A 17,674-nucleotide genomic window follows, 5' to 3' on the forward strand; every position below is an offset into this window, starting at 1 on the left:
AATGATTTAACACCAGCTTAGCACTTACCTCTTCAGTTTTCAAAACCATCGAGGTTGACCTTCTGAATCCTGTAATAGAAATCATTTATAAGTGCCTAAGTAGCTCACAAGATGATGTATTTCTATTAAAGTCAACTAAGCAAATCATTATTTAAAAATTGTTATTTTCATATTAACATTCTTTAGGAGTAATATTGTAAAGATGCCATCCCAAATGGATAATTGACAATCCTCATGAGTCGTATGTAACTATCATCAATTTTTTATATTAAATATTTTAAGAATAAAGGTAGTGCTTATTGATGTAGGTGGTAATCTATAACATAAATGCTACGACATAATGTGATACAAAATGATATCTTTATAGATATAAAATCTTATAGAGTTTATGTTATTTAATTGGCCTCCTCATATGAGTATTTGAGTTTTTATTATTGTTGATAGATTATACTGAGCCAGCCATTCTCTCTTACCTATCTAACCACTTGTAGTAGTGAGGTTGCTCCCCGAAGACTGGGGAAACCATGAGGTGTTGTTTTTCTCTCTGGGAAGCTAATGGGTTCATTCAGATAGAGATAGGATTAACTTTATCCTCCATAATAATAGTGGAAGAGAACAAATGATCACATATCAGTTGTAATACATAATTCCCAAATATATTTTGACTTCTACTTTCAACACCCTTCTAGATCATGCTTTTTGCCTAAATTTTTATGAAGTAGCAGAATTTAAGATTTGCTTTTCCCTGACCTGTATGTTCAAATATTTTACAAGTAGTGATTTGACAACCTAACAATTAAATGGGAGAAAAGTAAAAGTTATCATCAATACTGAGTAATTAGAACTTGGCTACCTCCATGGTAGAATTTATAATCTGACTACTGTTATAGTTTGTTTATCTGTGTGTAGTTCTCTCTCACTATATTATGAGCACTAATGTTTTATTATTTATTTTTATATTCCTTTTTTATATACTTATACATTTATTTGTTTTTAATTGAAAAATAATAATTACATATATTCATGGGGTACAGTGTGATGTTTTGATATATGCATACATTGTGGAATGATTAGATCAAGCTAATTAACCTGTGCATCACTTCACATTCTTATTTTTTTGTGGTACAAACATTTAAAATCTACTCTCTTAGCAGTTTTGAAATTTATGTTATTATTAGCTATAGTCACTTTGCTGTGATAGATCTCAAAAGCTTATTCCTCCTGTCTAACTCAAACTTTGTACCCTTTGACTAATGTTTCACCTCCCCTTCTCTGGCCCCCCCTTTGGTAACCCCCATTCTCTCTACTTCTATGAATTTGACTTTTTTAGATTTTACTTGTGAGTGACATCATGTAGTATTTGTCTTTCTGTGCCTGGCTCTTTCACTTAGCATAATATCCTTAAGCTTCATCCCTGTTGTTGCAAATGACAGAATTTCCTTCTTTTGTAAGGCTGGACAGTATTCCATTGTGTATATACACTGCATTTTCTTTATCCATTCAAAGGTTAATTTTATATCTTGGCTATTGTGAATACTGCTGCAATGAACATGGGAGTGCAGATATCTTTTTGACATACTGATTTCAATTCCTTTAGATATATACATAGAAGTGGGATTGCTGGATTATGTGGTAGTTCTTTTTTTAGTTTTCTGAGGAACCTCCATACTGTTTTCCATAATGGATGTACTATTATAATAATTTACATTCCTACCAACAGTGTACAGGGGTTCCCTCTCTCCACATCGTTGCCAATACTTATGTTTCATCTTTTTGGTGATAGCCATTCTAACAGGTGTGAGGTGATATCTTATTGTGTATGTATTTATTTATTTAGAGAGAGAGTTATGCATTGTCACCCAGGCTGGAGCGTAGTGGCGCAATCATAGCTCACTATAACCTTAAACTACTAGGCTCAAGCGATCGTCCCATTTCAGCCTCCCTAGTAGCTGGGACTACAGAAGCACAACACCATGCGTGGCTAATTGTTCTGGTTTTTTTTTTTTTTTTTAGAAGTGGGGTCTTGCTATGTTGCTCAGGCTAGTCTCAAACTCCTGGCCTCAAGCAGTCCTCCCACCTCAGCCTCCCAAATATTCTGCTTCTTAAGAGCTCTCATTTATGCTACTTCCTTTTTGTACCCACTATTACAGCTTTAATTCAAATTCTTCATCACCTTTTGTTTAGATTATTCTTCTGTCTGTCTTTCTTTTCTTTTCTTTTTTTAATTAAACAGACACACCTGGATCAGTTTTTCTAGCTAGCCTCTCTTTATTCATTATTGGCCTTTTTTCAGTTTCTCCTCCACATAGTGAAAATCTTCCTGTGACATTCCCCTGCCTAAAACCTTTTAATGCCTGCAGAATAAAATCTGGGTGCCTCAGTTTGTCCACTTTCTCAACCTCATTTTTCACCATGTCTCTCATAAACTTTATACTTTAGTAGTGGTGCACTACCTGTGGTTTTACACCTCTCCACACACATGCTCATGCTTTTTCACTCCTTTTGCCTTTGCATGTATGTTCCAGCTGTCTAAAATTTTTTTTTCCTATAATCTTATTGGAAGTGTTTCTTTTCATCTTTAAAGACCCCAGAGAATCTATAGCTTTTCTGTAAACTTCCCATGAGATGCCCCCAACCTACTCTGATAAATAGTCACTTCTTCCTTTTTCCTATTTCTGAGCCTTGAACCTCTTATATTGTATGTATAAATATTATAATTTCTTTTCATATCTATCTCTCCTGTTAGATTTGAGAACAGGGATTTAGCTTTTATCTTCATGAGGTAGGGAATTTTCATCACAGCCAAGAGCCTAGCACATAATACATGCTCAATAAATATTAATCAAACTGAATTATTGATTAGAAGGAAATTAATGATTGGACAGCAGCTACATTAGGACAGGCTGGGTTATGCTGCAGCAACAAAAATCCCTAAAATCTCAGTGGATGAACACAGATATTTTATTTCTCACTCACATGGAAATCCACAGTGGGGTAGTGAGAGATCCAGGATATTTGCATTTGTGATTCAGCCTTCTCAATATATTGTCTCTGTTGTCACCATGGGAAGAAGGTTTGCACTACTGACTCATAAATGTTTCAGACTCAAAGCGACATTTACCACTCTCATTCATAGCCCAATGGCCAAAACTAGTCATATGGCTCTGCCTAACTGCAAGGGGTGTGTGTGGGCTGTGCAAATATTTGATGAGTAGTAAATGTTTCTGCCTTACTAAGTATAAAAGGTCCTTTTCTAATCGCAGCATTATGAGAGATAAATATAACACATTGTTTTGATCTTCAAGAGTTTACAATCCCATTGGGAAGAGAGAAAACACAAGACATACACCTTGAGAATTGTTCCTGTCAAGAAATATGACTGGAATACTCCCCATTTCTTGGGTCTACTTTTAATTATGAATAATGAGCTTGTTCACATTATATCATCCTGAGAATTGTTCTAGACTAGAAAACTAAAACTAAAGTGCTGAGAGGATGTAAAACAAACTAGTGGAAAGAGGAAATTGCACATGGATTTCGAGGGACAAGACTTATTTGTTATTAAATTTTAGAATTCTGGATGATTAGGCAGTGTTTTCCTATTTGGATCTTTAATTGACAAATTAAAAATGCTTTTGTAATAGTTGGGTTTATTTATGATTTTTTTTATAGCACTCAAATGATATGTTTTATAAGTTTTCAATTCTCCTTTCTTGACAGGGACATTTTTGAAGAAGATAATTATAGCCCCATCCCTATTGTCAATGAAGAAGAATATAAAAGTGTCATCAGTAAATTTCCCTTTCAAGATCCAGACCTTGAAAAGGTACAAACTAGTTTTTAATTCAATAATTTTCTTAAAAACAAATTAATGATATGTATTACTATGTAACAGTAACCTGACACTGCAAATAAGAAATAGTTTCTTTTGGGGCAATTTTTTTGTTATGTTATTTGAGAAAATTAATTGTTTTGTTTACTTTTAAATATTATTTTATTACTACTACCACTGCCATTTTGATGAAGTTAACAAGAGACTTTCCTGGGGATACTAGAAGCTGTTGTCCCACATGTTAGGTGGATTCCCAGAGTAGTTGTTACTAATGCTGGGTGGATTCCAAATTAGATAAATATATTATGGCAATAAGAGTATATTCTAGGAAAAGAGAGGGAAATTTCTTTGAAATGTCCATCACTGTGGAAGATTTTAAAATAAGTACACTTCTGCAAAAAGTTTATCTTAGTTAAGTAAATGATGTGTGAAGGTAATAGCTATCTATGGATTTCTTCCTGAAGTAGGAATATATATTTTTAGGGTCAAGATGTCTGAACAAAAGACAGAGTAGAGAAAGGGAGTAGACCAGCATGTAGGATATCCTTGGAAGCACATGTATGTGCATACATACGCACAAACGTACACGCTTGTACCTATCTATTATCTCTGGGTAGAATCAGATCTAATGGGAAAAGAATATCATATTTTCTGTAACTGTCACCATTTTTATTTTCTTCATTCTTGTTTTTTCTCCTTACTTTTCTTTATTATTTTTCTAACTCTTTATTTTTAAGTCCTTTTCTACATTTTTATCCCTTCAGCGTGAGCAAGACTGAATTCTGAGTGAATTGTTACTATAAATCTTTGTTATATTTTTATACATAAACTAAGCATATTATATGTAATAGTTACTAAATACAGAACTAAGTAATTAAATGCATTGCTTTTAGGTTATAGCTAACACTGCCATTGCATATACCTAATAGTTGTGTTTTAATATACATGAAAGACCAGAATAATTATTCTAATTCTATATTTTTTGAAACCCAAAGTTGTTCTTGTCAAGAAATGTTACCAGAGTATTCTCCATCTCATGGCTTGGTTTTATTTTGTTTTAGTTACTGGTAATGAGTTTGTTCAGGCTAGCATCTGTATAAAGAGCACTGGACTAGGTTTGAATTCATATGCTAGCTCTGCTTTTGGCTTATCATGGACAAATGACCGACCATATTTGGGAATTGTGCCTCATCTATCAAATAAGGAGGTGGAACTAAATAATCTCTAAAGTCCCTTCCAGTTATACTAAACTATGCTGAATAGGTTTATAATTAAAAGGAAGGTTAACTTTGCTTATTATAAGGAGTTTCCAGTATATGCAGTACCTCTTAGGATTAAGCTCCTTAGGAGTTGTATTCTTTGATCCATATACTACTCATCATTAAAAAGAACTAAAAATTGTTAAAGCTACATGGAAAATGTAAATGTGACAACTTAAAAATAAGTTTTATTTTATTTAAAAGTAAATACCTGTTACTAAATTATTTAGTTACAGTTTCTTGGTTGTGTATGTTTATTTATTTTTTCCTAATTTAAATATAATTTCAATTAAAACTATCAGAAAAAATATAAAACTATCTCAAATAATGAGTTATTTTCAGCATAAATTATGAATGAAAAAGGAGTAAGACTAAGCATTCATGCAAAAATCTATCTTCTTGTAGATAGCTATGCTAATTTGGTTAGAACCATTTGGCTAAAATAAGAACATATTCATATTCCATCTTTAATGTTATTAAAATAAATTCAAGTATTTATCATCTACCTACTATATACCAGACATGGTGCTATGTGCTAGATTTTCAGTCTCTGCTGTCAAGGAGCCTATAGTCAAGTGAAGGTAGATAAAATAAACAGGTAATTGTAATTCACAGAAGTTGGCACTGCTCAAGATAAAGGAAGCAGCATGCAGAAAGGCTATAATTCTGTAGCATAAGGGTCAAGGTTGATAGAGTACAAGAGATGAAGATCAAGAGATGTAATTGGAGAAGTAGAAAGGGCTGGACCGTAATGGCCCTTGTAAAGTGTTAGAGAGTTTAACCTTTATTCTGAGGGCTATGGGAAGCCACCAAAGGGTTTTAAGCAGTAAAAACATGATCAGATTTGTTCTTTAGGAAGATCTCTCTGGATAATGTGTGGAGAATGGATTGGAGAAGAGTAAGACCGGTGGCAGGGAGACCAGCTAGAGGATTTTTGCAGTTATTCTGATGAGAGACATTGGTGACCTAAATGGGGATTACGGTCATGGAAGTTGATTTGGGATGTTTAGGTGGTGGGAGCAATAGGAGTTGGTGATTATTTGCATATGAAGGATAAGGGAAATAAAGTGGTGAGGTAGGATAATAGAATTTCTGCCTTGGATAGTAGTAGCATTCACTATGATAGGAAATACAAGAGGAGCAAGTTTGAGGAAAAAGATGATAATTTAACTTTGGGACCTATTGAGTATGTCTCAAATGGCACAGCCAAATGGAGGTGTCCAATGAGTACATATATGGATTTGGACTTCAAGAGAGAGATTTGGTCTGGAGTTGAGATTTAGAAGATATTGTTGGCACTTGCATGGTAATTGAAAATCATGAGAATATATGAGATTGTCCTAGGAGAGTATATGCAGTAGAAAGAGAAGGTTTAGGATAGAACACTAAAACATGGCGATAATTAAGGAATGGTAGGAATAGAGCAGGTAGAGAAATATGGGGAAAACCAGTGTTAGGCAGGTACCAAGGAAGGAGAGATCTGACAAAGCAGGATGGGGCCAACTTTATCAGATTCTTCAAAGACAGATAACATGAGAGCTGGAAAAGTCCGCTGGGTTTAACAACTAGGAAATCATTGGTGACCTTGGTGAGTGTACTTTCACTGATGTAACAAGATTGCAATAAATATGAAGATAGAAGGGTATATTAGACTACATGAAGTATAAATGAAGGGCTTTTTGGTAAAAATCTTAGAGTTTACCTTCTGGAGACTAATTTTCAAGTGGACATTAGCTGATAGAGTAGTTTAGCCAAGAAGCACACTGTGAACCATTGGCTGCGTACCAGTGTTTCATGGTATAGTGGTCAGAGAACTGCTGTAAGGTATTCTAGGCATTATGGAATTTACTGGGAACCTTTTTGAATTGGCATGAAGCCTTCACTGAAGGTAAGTGAAGGGAGTCTTAGAATTATTTGGTGACTCTGAGCCAAGAAGCTGGCCTATAACTTTCACGGACACCCTGACTCTTGTATTATGGATAGATAGAAGCAGACAACTAGCCGTCTCCTACAGAATGCTCATCATCAGAACACACTGGAGGTACTGCAATGTGCTTTTTTTGGCTATTGGAAGTCTGATAAGATGATTTAAGAGATGAGTAAATTGCCACATTATTTTCTTCAGAAATATTTTGGTTTTCTTTAAAATATCAAAAATAATACAGAAGTATGATAGTAAATACCTGCATCAAGAACAGTGGAGTTTTCGATGCAGGTATTTACTATTAATTCAAATGTGAAATCAGTCTAATTTTTTATTTTTAGGTGATTAACATGTCTTTTTCTAAAATTTCAAAAACAATGTTAACTTTCTTTTCTACAGCAACCTTTCCCAAAGAAATTTCCCATGTCTCAGTCAGTGCCTCATATTTACATTCAAGTTAAAGAATTTATTTATGCCAGCCTTAAATTTTCAGAGTCACTACACAGGAGGTAAGTTTACTGTTAAAAAATGCATCTTTGTCATAACAGTTTTTATGAAACATTAACATTTTATTTTCATGCCATGACTCTTCAATGTATTACTATCTCATTGGAAAGGCTTACCTATTTTAGTGACATTTAGGCTTAAGTTACTATAAATCTAATATTGTAATTTTTAAACTTTTTATTATATAAATCTTTAAACACACATAAAAGATAATTTGATAGGAAACTGCTGTGATCTTAGCATCTAGATTTAACAGTAATAAACATTGTGCTATATATTTTTTTATTTTTTGCTGAAGTATTGAAAAGCAAATTCCAGAAATAATGACCTTTACCCCTAAATACTTCAGTATTTGTTTTTAAAAACAGTGAGGATATTTCATTATTTAACCACACTTGACAAAATTAACACCAGTCTATAATATTACCAGTTCCCTAGTCCATATCAATATTCTCTTTATTGTTCTCAAAATGTGTTTTTACAGTTGGTATGTTTGAATCAGGGTCCAAACAAGGTCCACACCTTGCATTGGTTGTTAAATCTATCTCACAAATGTCCCTTTTTAAACTGTGCCATTGACTCATTGAAAATCTGATATTTTAGAAGTTTTGTTTTTTCTCAAATAGGCTTGAAGTGAGGATTTGGACAAAATCAATAGAATAATGAATACTATAGCCAATTAGTATGATACTTAGTAATGGAGAGCAGCATAATTGTTGGCAGCTATAGCCAACTTAATTTTATAGGAAGGAGAATACTATTTATCAGGTGTGACGAAAGTAATATTCAACATTTGTGGAGTTAGGAAATGTGATGTTATCCCTGTTTGCCAGTAAGGAAACTGAGGTTCAGAGAGGCTGTATCATTTATTCAGAATGACCTAGCTGGTTAGTTTGAGAACTGGGGTGAAGGAGCAGGTCTTTTGACTTCCATGTTAGCGAAAGTGGCTGGCACAATGCCTGGCATATAAGGGAAGATCAGTTAATGGCAGCAGAACATTAACCTTTATGCTACATTTTGTTCCAGCTCTTTAGATGGACCCTGTGTTATAGTCATATGATATATTTCTGATTGTGAACACTCTAGAAGACAGAATGGTAATGCTGGCTTTCATAATACCTCCCTCTCCAAAATCCATTCTTCTGAATTTGTGTACTGAATAGCAGGAAATGTCCTCCTACACTAGGAAACTTTTCTGAATTTTAAGTCGCAAAAAGGCATGAAGGCAGTTCAGATATAACAATTATTTATTTTTCAAGTTAAAACTGTGAGAGCAATGAGTCATATTATTTTATTAAATCTGTCTCTTATTGTAAGCTACTGCTGTTCTGGATTTAAACAAGGTATAAATAAATGGAAAAAGAAGTATGTGTTCTGCCAGCGTAAAAGAGTATCTGATTTTAGGTCTTACACCGTTCTTGCCTTGTAAATATTGATTCTTTAAAAGATTCTTTAATTCCTGTTCATGAATAATATGAATGGGAAGGGAAAGGGAAAAGAAAGGAAGGCAAATACCTAACAAGTAGTACCTGCTGTGCTGTATGTTTCCCATCCTGTAGTGGTTCTCAAAGTGTAGTCCCCAGACCAGCAACATTAGCATCACATGGAAAATTGTTAGAAATGCAACCTCAGACCTACTGAATTAGAAACAGGGTAGGGCCCAGGGTTTTATCTGGATGATTCTGATTGACACTAAAGTTCAAGAACCACTGCTTAAGCTTCATCCTACTCTACCAGCCTCATGTGAGGACATTGGCTTTTGATATACTAGAGGTAATATATTCTGTATAGTGCACAGCATGACACACATACCAGGTAATCTAGCATTTAAAAAGCAATGAATACAAATGAATATTAAGTGTAAAGGGATAACATAAAATGATGTCTGTTACAATGGTAGATTTCAGTAGTGGGTATATCTTGGAGCTTGCATGGGTGAGAGCCACCAGTAATTTATACTTACATTGTTTTTCATTTAACATTCTAAAGTTCTGATCTAAAATAGAGACAGTATAATGCAGTGGTTAAGAGCATAAGCTTTAGACTCTGACAGACATTAGTTCCAGTCTTGATGCTAGCACTCACTAGCTGTAGTAGGACCAAGGGCAAGTCATTTAATCTCTCTAAACTACAGTTTCCTCATGAGGGTAATAATTCACAGGCTGGCTATAAGAATTAAATAAGGTATAAATGTATATAAAGAATTCAGTATAGTGCCTGACACATGGTAGGCTCATAGGGCTTAGAAGGGGATGGTATGTTAGAATAATAAATGTGAGACTGGACCTGGGAGTGTTTATATTTTGTAAGCATTGGGGAACTATCAAAGAATATTTAAGGAATGACATGATTAGAGTTAAATTTCATAAAGTTTATTCTGGCCTCAATGTGGATGGTAGATTGGAAGAGGATTAAAATAGTAGTCATGTTGAGGAGGTAAAGGCAGTGGTTCAAGAAAGCGATGAAAAAAGACTGAAATCGTCAGAATTAGTGGTGACAAAGAGGAAGGAACATGTATAAGAAGTGTTTAGGAGCCTGAAATTACAGTACCTGTGAATAATTTGATGAAGTTAAGGGATAGAGAACAATTTGATTTATTATATATTTGTATGGACTTGAATTTGTTTATGTACTCCCAAATAATAGAGATTAGAGTCACAGTTAGTTATCTTTGAAAACATTGATGGATACATTTGTCTATTATTTTGAGATAGACATATGCAAGTGAAAGGGGGAGACAAAAAGTCTGTCCTCAACATTCATCCTGTGACTTTGCTCAAATGGAATAAAATTATATTGAGAATTATTCTTGAAGCTGCAATCCTGGATCTATAACATTGGCCCCCTTCATGTTTTCCTTTAAATGTAAATTATTTTAATATTCTCTAAATTGGTGGTATATACAATTCTCATGTTCTAACAAGTACTTTTTATTACCTAATCTAACTGTTGATTCTTGAAATGCAGGACTGATATCTATTTAAGATATTGTTAAACTTATAGAAAGTATAGAAATTAAGCATCTTGGAATTAACCTTTATTTACAGAGGAGAGAGAGTGGCTCTCTAATCATTATTTGATATTTTTTAATGCATTTATAACATCAAAGATAAAAGTCTTTAATCATATTAGTATGTATAATTTTCCTTAAAGCCTCTTTAATGTCTGACTAGAACTAGAATTGCCACATCAGTTCTGACTCTTTTTGTATATGAACGCTTAGGATTCTGAAAGGTAAATGTGTGCTGATGCGATAGCAGAAAAGATTGTCAGTTTTTTCTTCTATCTTGGATAAAAATGCTTGCCACTTTTGTTAGTTCAGTTTCCACTGGTTCTAATAAACTGTCTATGATCATAAGTTATCCATTCAACAAAGCATTTACACTGACATTTAAAAAATTTGCTTTACTAAATACAATGGCTATTTTAATTTTATTAATGAGAGAAATAAAGAATTCAGAATACAGAAACAGAGACAGTAAGTTAAAAGATATGTCGATCTAAACTTACTCTAGATTATCAATTTTCTGACATATAGTTTTATTTTAAAAATCTACATCTTTAACCTACAATTTAGCTATTAGAGGTTTTGTTTGGTCATTAATGAGTTGTGGGAAAGTCACTTTCTGTGTTTAAAGCTCTGATTGCATCATGTTTAAACATATTTTGGAGTTAAGATTTTTAGAACCAGAAGATACTTTGGAGCTTTTATAGTACAAATGTTTGAGTTTCTTTTTATATGTAAAGCAGAGCAGATCCAAAGAATGAAATGACTTCGTGAAGAGACTCCAAAGTCTCATAATTATTTGATTACAGAGGAAGAATCTGAATCCAATGTGGTCTTTAAGAAATTTTCAGTCTGCATAAGAGGTTTAGCTGTAAAATATTTTAGGAGGTTTATTATGTATTATGATTTAATTGTGAAGCATTCTTTAAAAATTAGGAAGAGGGCCAGGTGCAGTGGCTGATGCCTATAATCCTAACACTTTGGTAGGCTGAGGCGGGCGGGGGGTGGGGGATTGCTTGAGGCCAGGAGTTCCAGACCAACCTGAGCAACATATGAGACCCCATCTCTACAAAATAAAAAAGAAATTAAAAAATTAATAGGTATGGTGGTACACACCCATAGTTCCAGGTACTTGGGAGACTAAGACAGGAGGATTGCTTGAGCCCAGGAGTTTGAGGTTGTAGTGAGCTATGATGACACCATTGTACTCATCTTTCTTTGAGAGACTAAGACCCTCTCTCAAAAAAAAAAAAAAAAAAATTAGGAAGTGTACAAGTTAAAGGCTCAAAGTACAGGGAGTTGAGAAAAAAAGTTGCTCAATAAGCATGAAAACATCAATACTGATCGTTGTCAGGTAAATCTTGCTGGCACAAATAAGATGTAAGTGCTGATAGGTTTCTTTCTCTGCTTTTACTTATAAAGAAAAAATATACGTTGACTTAGCATTCAAGGAAGTGCAGGGAAATTAAACAAAAGACATTATCTGTAATGGATAACTTTTTCATCTGAGAAAGATGCTATATGTAGTGTCTTTAAGTATAATTTAAGTGTGTCAGAAAAGAAACTGTAGGAGTTAGCAACCATCTCCCTTTTATCAGGATGAGTACATTGCTTGTTCTAGGGGCACTACTGATAGAATAGAAAGGGTTTTCTCTCTGAGTGTTTGATGCCAGGTAACCTTGAAGCCTTACTAGTGATGTGCTCATCTCCTGGGAAGTCTTGATTCTAAATACAAAAAATCAGAGAGAAGTGTTCTCCTTGGACCTGCTGGAATTAGGGTTAACAGAAATTGTAAATAATGTCATCATTAAAATGCAAAACATTACAGAAGTAAAAAATATTCATGTTTTGTCAAATCTTGCTCTGTTTGCATTTTAAAAATAAATATAGTCTAGTAAATATTTGTGCTTCATAGATTTTTAAGAGTAATACTTTAATAATATAAAAAGTCAAGGGTGCTAAAATTTTCGCCTATGTCTAAGGCAGTAGTTCTCAACTGGGAAAATTTTGGCCCCTCCTGCCGCCATGCCCTTCCCCCAAATTTGGCAATGTCTAGAGACATTTTGGGTTGTCACGAATAGGGGGAGGGGTGCTAGTTATAACGAGTGGGTAGAGGCCAGGAATGTTGCCAAATGTCATATAGTGTACAAGACAGCCCCCACAACAAAGAATTATCTACCATAAAATGTCAATAATGCTGAGATTGAGAATCCATAGTGTAAGGACAGTTAAACTGTTTTGATAATGAGGCTATATCCAAGAAATCATTATTTACTTAAATTGAAGGCCTAGTGGTTAGGAGAAAAAGAATAAGCTTTTTAGTGCTAGCTTAGCAATGTTTGGAATGTTAAACATCCTAGGGGGTTTTTTTGGTACCAAATTAAGATTAGCTTAAGATAATTTATTTCTTTGAATTGCTAAAAAACTTCAGTGGAAATGGATTCCTTATTATATTAAAAATTAAATCTGGTAATTACTTATATCTAGAAAGCATACATCAATTTGTATTTTAAAAGTAATTTTTAGCTATAGTTGTACATGAAGTGTCTTTCAAAGTGACTACCCTGTGATGGAGTCATAATTTAAGAATAGTTTTATTTGCTTGGACCAAGTACCCCATGGCTTTTTTTTTTTTTTTTTTTTCCTGAGACCGAGTCTTGCTATGTTGCCCAGGCTAGAATGCCCTGGCATCAGCCTAGCTCACAGCAACCTCAAACTCCTGGCCTCAAGCGATCCTCCTGCCTTGGCCTCCAGAGTGCTAGGATTACAGATGTGAGCCACCACTCCTGGCCCCATCATTTTTCTGCAGTGGTTAATGGGATACTTTAAATTATGCTATAAGTGAATATTACACTTTATGAAAAATGTCCCTTTTTTGAAATTAAATTGAAGTTTGTGATTTAATAAATATGGGCCATTGTAATTTATTTAAAAGTATAAAAGTGACTTAGAGCAAATTATTTTAGTAAATTGCATTAAATTATTTAGGATATTAACTAACTATACCATTGTGGAAACCTTAATAATATCAACCTTTGTTTTTAGCTCAACAGAAATAGATGATATGCTTAGAAAATCAACAAATCTGCTGCTGACCAGAACTTTGAGTGGCTGTTTACTGAACCTTATTAGAAAACCCCATATAGGTTTAACAGAGGTAGGTTAAAAAGACACATATAGCCAAATGTTTCATCATGTGAAACAGTTATTAGAGATTGTTGCTGAATATCATCCTGTAAAACTAGCTGTGTGTTTTAAATTTATTAATATAAGCAGATTTGTTTAAAAATGAAAGCATCAGTGTAAATTCAAGAAATGTGAGGGAAAAGGGTTTACATGGGGAATAGTAGATAGTTGAAGCTGTTAGAACATGTATTTGGATTTCTGATTGTAAGACTTCACATGAAAAGTCAAAATCCTCATATTTTTACTTGCTAAATGTGTAAGATGAAAAATACTATGAAAAGTTATTTTAAAATAATTAGCAGTTAGACTCCTGATGTGTGCTTATGTGTGTATGTGTATATATATTAATATATTTTTTTAACAAGCGTTGGCATTCATAAGCAGTATTTGCAGCAGGTCTATGAAATCAGTCAATTATATCTTGCAATGCTATAATTATGCAGAAATGGTGGTTGCTGGAAGTAATAATCCTATTTTAAAAAATTAGGTGGTTTTGCATACCTGTAACCTATATTTTACTGGATATATTTTGTGTTTTCTAGCTGGTGCAAATCATCATAAACACAACACACCTGGAACAAGCTTGTAAATACCTTGAGGACTTTATAACTAACATTACAAATATTTCTCAAGAAACTGTTCATACCACAAGACTTTATGGACTTTCTACTTTTAAGGTATGTAAAAATCTGACCACAAGTTTTCATTTTAATTAAGCAAATGTTAAAAAATGAAGAACAGTTTTTATTACATGCATGATTTTATTATATTCCTAAAAATTGAGAATTAGAGATAATCATTGTCAACAGATAAATGTCTGTTTCTTTTTGGCATTTTAAACGTCTTATTAAAATGGAGAGAAGTATACTGATTTTCTACAGTGTATTACATTTTATTCATTTTTTTTTTTTTTTTGAGACAGAGTCTCACTCTTTTGCCTGGGCTAGAGTGAGTGCCTTGGCATCAGTCTAGCTCACAGCAACCTCAAACTCCTGGGCTCAAGCGATCCTCCTACCTCAGCCTCCCGAGTAGCTGGGACTACAGGCATGCGCCACCATGCCCGGCTAATTTTTCTATATATTTTTAGTTGTCCAATTAATTTCTTTCTATTTTTAGTAGAGACCGGGTCTCGCTCTTGCTCAGTCTGGTTTCAAACTCCTGAACTCAAACAATCCGCCGGCCTCGGCCTCCCAGAGAGCTAGGATTACAGGCGTGAGCCACCGCGCCCGGCCTTTATTCATGTTTTGACAATTTGTAGTAGTACCAAATAGGTCTCACTGAATTTCTGTTCATGTTTCACAGTTTAACAATTAATTTTATATGAGTGTGTGAGTTTGGAAATTAAAAATGTAAGACAAATTAAATAAGGATAGATTTGCTTTCTATCCTTTATTGGTTCTGACCTGAAGAAAAAGAAAAATGTCATTGAAAAATAAACATGTCATTGAGGTCCTGCTTTTTTCTGGATGAAAAGATTTCTGTTTGTATGATACCGTGGGATAGACTGATTATTTATTGGTTGTTTTAAGCAGAATGCAAGATTAAATAATTTCATTAATTTTTTATAAGCTATTTTATCTTTGATTTGGAGTCATATAGATGAGACACTAGCGTAGTCTAGTAATATAAATCCCCTTGTTGTGAATATTTTGTTAAACTAATGATAAACTGCTTACTGATCTCTTATCTGTAAAGTCGGCTTGCTAGTTTTACCTTATAAACCTTTCTAAAAGTTTTCTATTAAAAATAATTCTCATCTCCCTACTTTTGCTATATTACAAATTGCCCAACTTACCTCTTAAAATTATATTATAATAATTTACATTTTAAAAATTCAGTGTACTTGTGTCTAGAAATAACTAATTTAATGTTAACATTTAACCAGACTTTGAAAGTGTGAAGTCAGAAGCACCCCTGGGATTCTAAAATTATCAGCCTAACCCCCAAATCTTATTCTCCTCTGGCGACTCTTGAGCTCATGTAGTCATTCTGACACATAACAAATGCAGAATGATATCTGAGTCAGCAGACTTAAAATTAGTTATTAAAACTGAGATAGAATCCTAAAAAAGCAGGCATTCATTTATTTAGATAATACAGTCCAGTGATTAAGGGCATATACTCTGGAGTTAGACTGCTATGTGACCTTGGGCAAGTTCTTCAATACTAATGATTCCAAGTTTCTTCATCTATAAAATCACAATAACAATATAATACCTGCCTCATATGATTATTATGAGGATTAGAGGAGATACTTAGTACAGAGCCATTCACTGCATATCAGTAATGCCCTGAGCACTCTATTAGACCCTGAAGATACAAAAATGTATCCCTGCCCTCAAGAAGCTCATAGGAGAAAAATGGTAAAAGACACTTACAGTATGATGTGATAAGTACCATAATATAGGAGGAGACTCTACAAGTTTTTAGATGTTTATTTATCCAAGGACAAATTGATTCTTAGCTTTTATATTAGATTTTACCTAATCTCTCTACTTCTCTTTATTGTTCTTTCTGTCCTTCTATCCATGTGTTACTCATACCCCATCAAGAAGGGATTTACTAAGGCTTAAAATTGTAAGCATATTTAACTGTTAACATTAAATTTAATATGCTTACTCAGTATTGTCTGATTAAAACATAAATTGGCTTGGCATGTGGTATTTCTAGGGATCTTCAAGCAATTTTTCTTATCAATTATAAGCCAAAGAACCAAAGATATTGCAAGATGATACTCTTAGATTAGGAGATCTTGGAACTATATTTCTCAAAGTCTGCCTGTTGGGAAAGAATATTTAGAAATATTAGCTCTGGTCCATCATTCCAGAGTTGTAGATATTTAGTTGAAACCACAACTGCCATTGCATACTCCTTGATGGGTTTCCTTGGAAATCAGGAAATCAAGTTCTGCCTCTGTAAATAGTAGAGCATCCTTGTTTTTTATTGTTTATTTGTTTTTGTTTTGTTTTCACACAGAACTCATTAAATGCCTTTTTGTTTTATAATATGAGCACAAGAACTCTTTTAAACTCAATATTTGAAGGTCAGGTATTCTTCAGTTCTATCTTTTTGGCCTATTTCAAGAGGAATTTGTCTTAAACTGTGATACGGGGAAGCACTTCAATGGGGAGAATTGTTAAGTCAATATTAAAGTGAATTACTGAGGGACATTGGGGTGTCTCCATTCATAGTGAATAGTCTGTTGCCTATTTCACAGAGATGGTTGAAGTACGCTCTTGTTTACAGACATTAGATTGGATTGCTTAGTTAAGCTTTTAGCCTAATTCTTTTTAGTCCAGTGACCCTAGAAAACATGTTCCTATTTAGTTGCTTAATGATTATGGAAATAAGCACTTATATGATCCCTTTGCCTATACCTCTATTTGCTTCCCTTCCAAAAACCACACATGCACAAAGTGCCTGATCTTGTGTCATATATGTTTACTTTATGAAATATTGTATAGACTATCTTGTTAGCTTGCCTTTCACTCTGCTAAATCTGTGAGTGATACAGAAGAGGTGCAGTAAGTAATTCCTACCCTCAAGTAGTTCCTCAACTTTTTGACATTAACTCAGACTCAAACAGAGAGCTACTTATAGCTAATATAAGACTTCTTCTAACTGAAAAAATTTACATCAGGATAGAGGGAAAATGTGAATATTATTACTTTTTTAATTTATGTAGAAGAGAAATAGCCCAGTTCTTTCTCTTTGGCATCAGGGATCTTTAACTGGCTCCGTGGAGCTTTTCCAACCTGCCACCCTGAAGAGTTCCTTCTTTTTGATTCCTTGAAGTTATTGAAAATATAAGTGCCTAGGAGAAATATTCTTCTGCTTCTCCTTCTCGTTTGCCTTTTTAAAAAATCTGCTGATGACCATGTAGCAAAGGACATGGTACATGGGCTTTAAAAAAATCGTTTTATTGCCTAGCATACATATATACACATACACAAATAATA

The 17,674-nt window shown here is 33.8% G+C and overlaps 1 protein-coding gene across 3 annotated transcripts in view; it reads left to right on the forward strand.

The window, feature by feature from the left end:
- Positions 1-17,674, forward strand: part of EXOC6 (exocyst complex component 6) — a 212,063-nt gene that overhangs the window by 106,686 nt on the left and 87,703 nt on the right. For all 3 annotated transcript variants that reach the window (XM_012659725.1, XM_012659724.1, XM_012659727.1), the window contains 4 exons: positions 3,721-3,826; positions 7,415-7,524; positions 13,575-13,686; positions 14,258-14,392. In XM_012659725.1, coding sequence (XP_012515179.1) covers positions 3,721-3,826; positions 7,415-7,524; positions 13,575-13,686; positions 14,258-14,392 — 463 coding nt within the window. The remainder of the gene's footprint in view (positions 1-3,720; positions 3,827-7,414; positions 7,525-13,574; positions 13,687-14,257; positions 14,393-17,674) is intronic.

This window comes from Propithecus coquereli, unplaced genomic scaffold, assembly GCF_000956105.1.
Source record: "Propithecus coquereli isolate 6110/MARCELLA unplaced genomic scaffold, Pcoq_1.0 Scaffold63, whole genome shotgun sequence".
Classification (NCBI taxonomy): domain Eukaryota; kingdom Metazoa; phylum Chordata; class Mammalia; order Primates; family Indriidae; genus Propithecus; species Propithecus coquereli.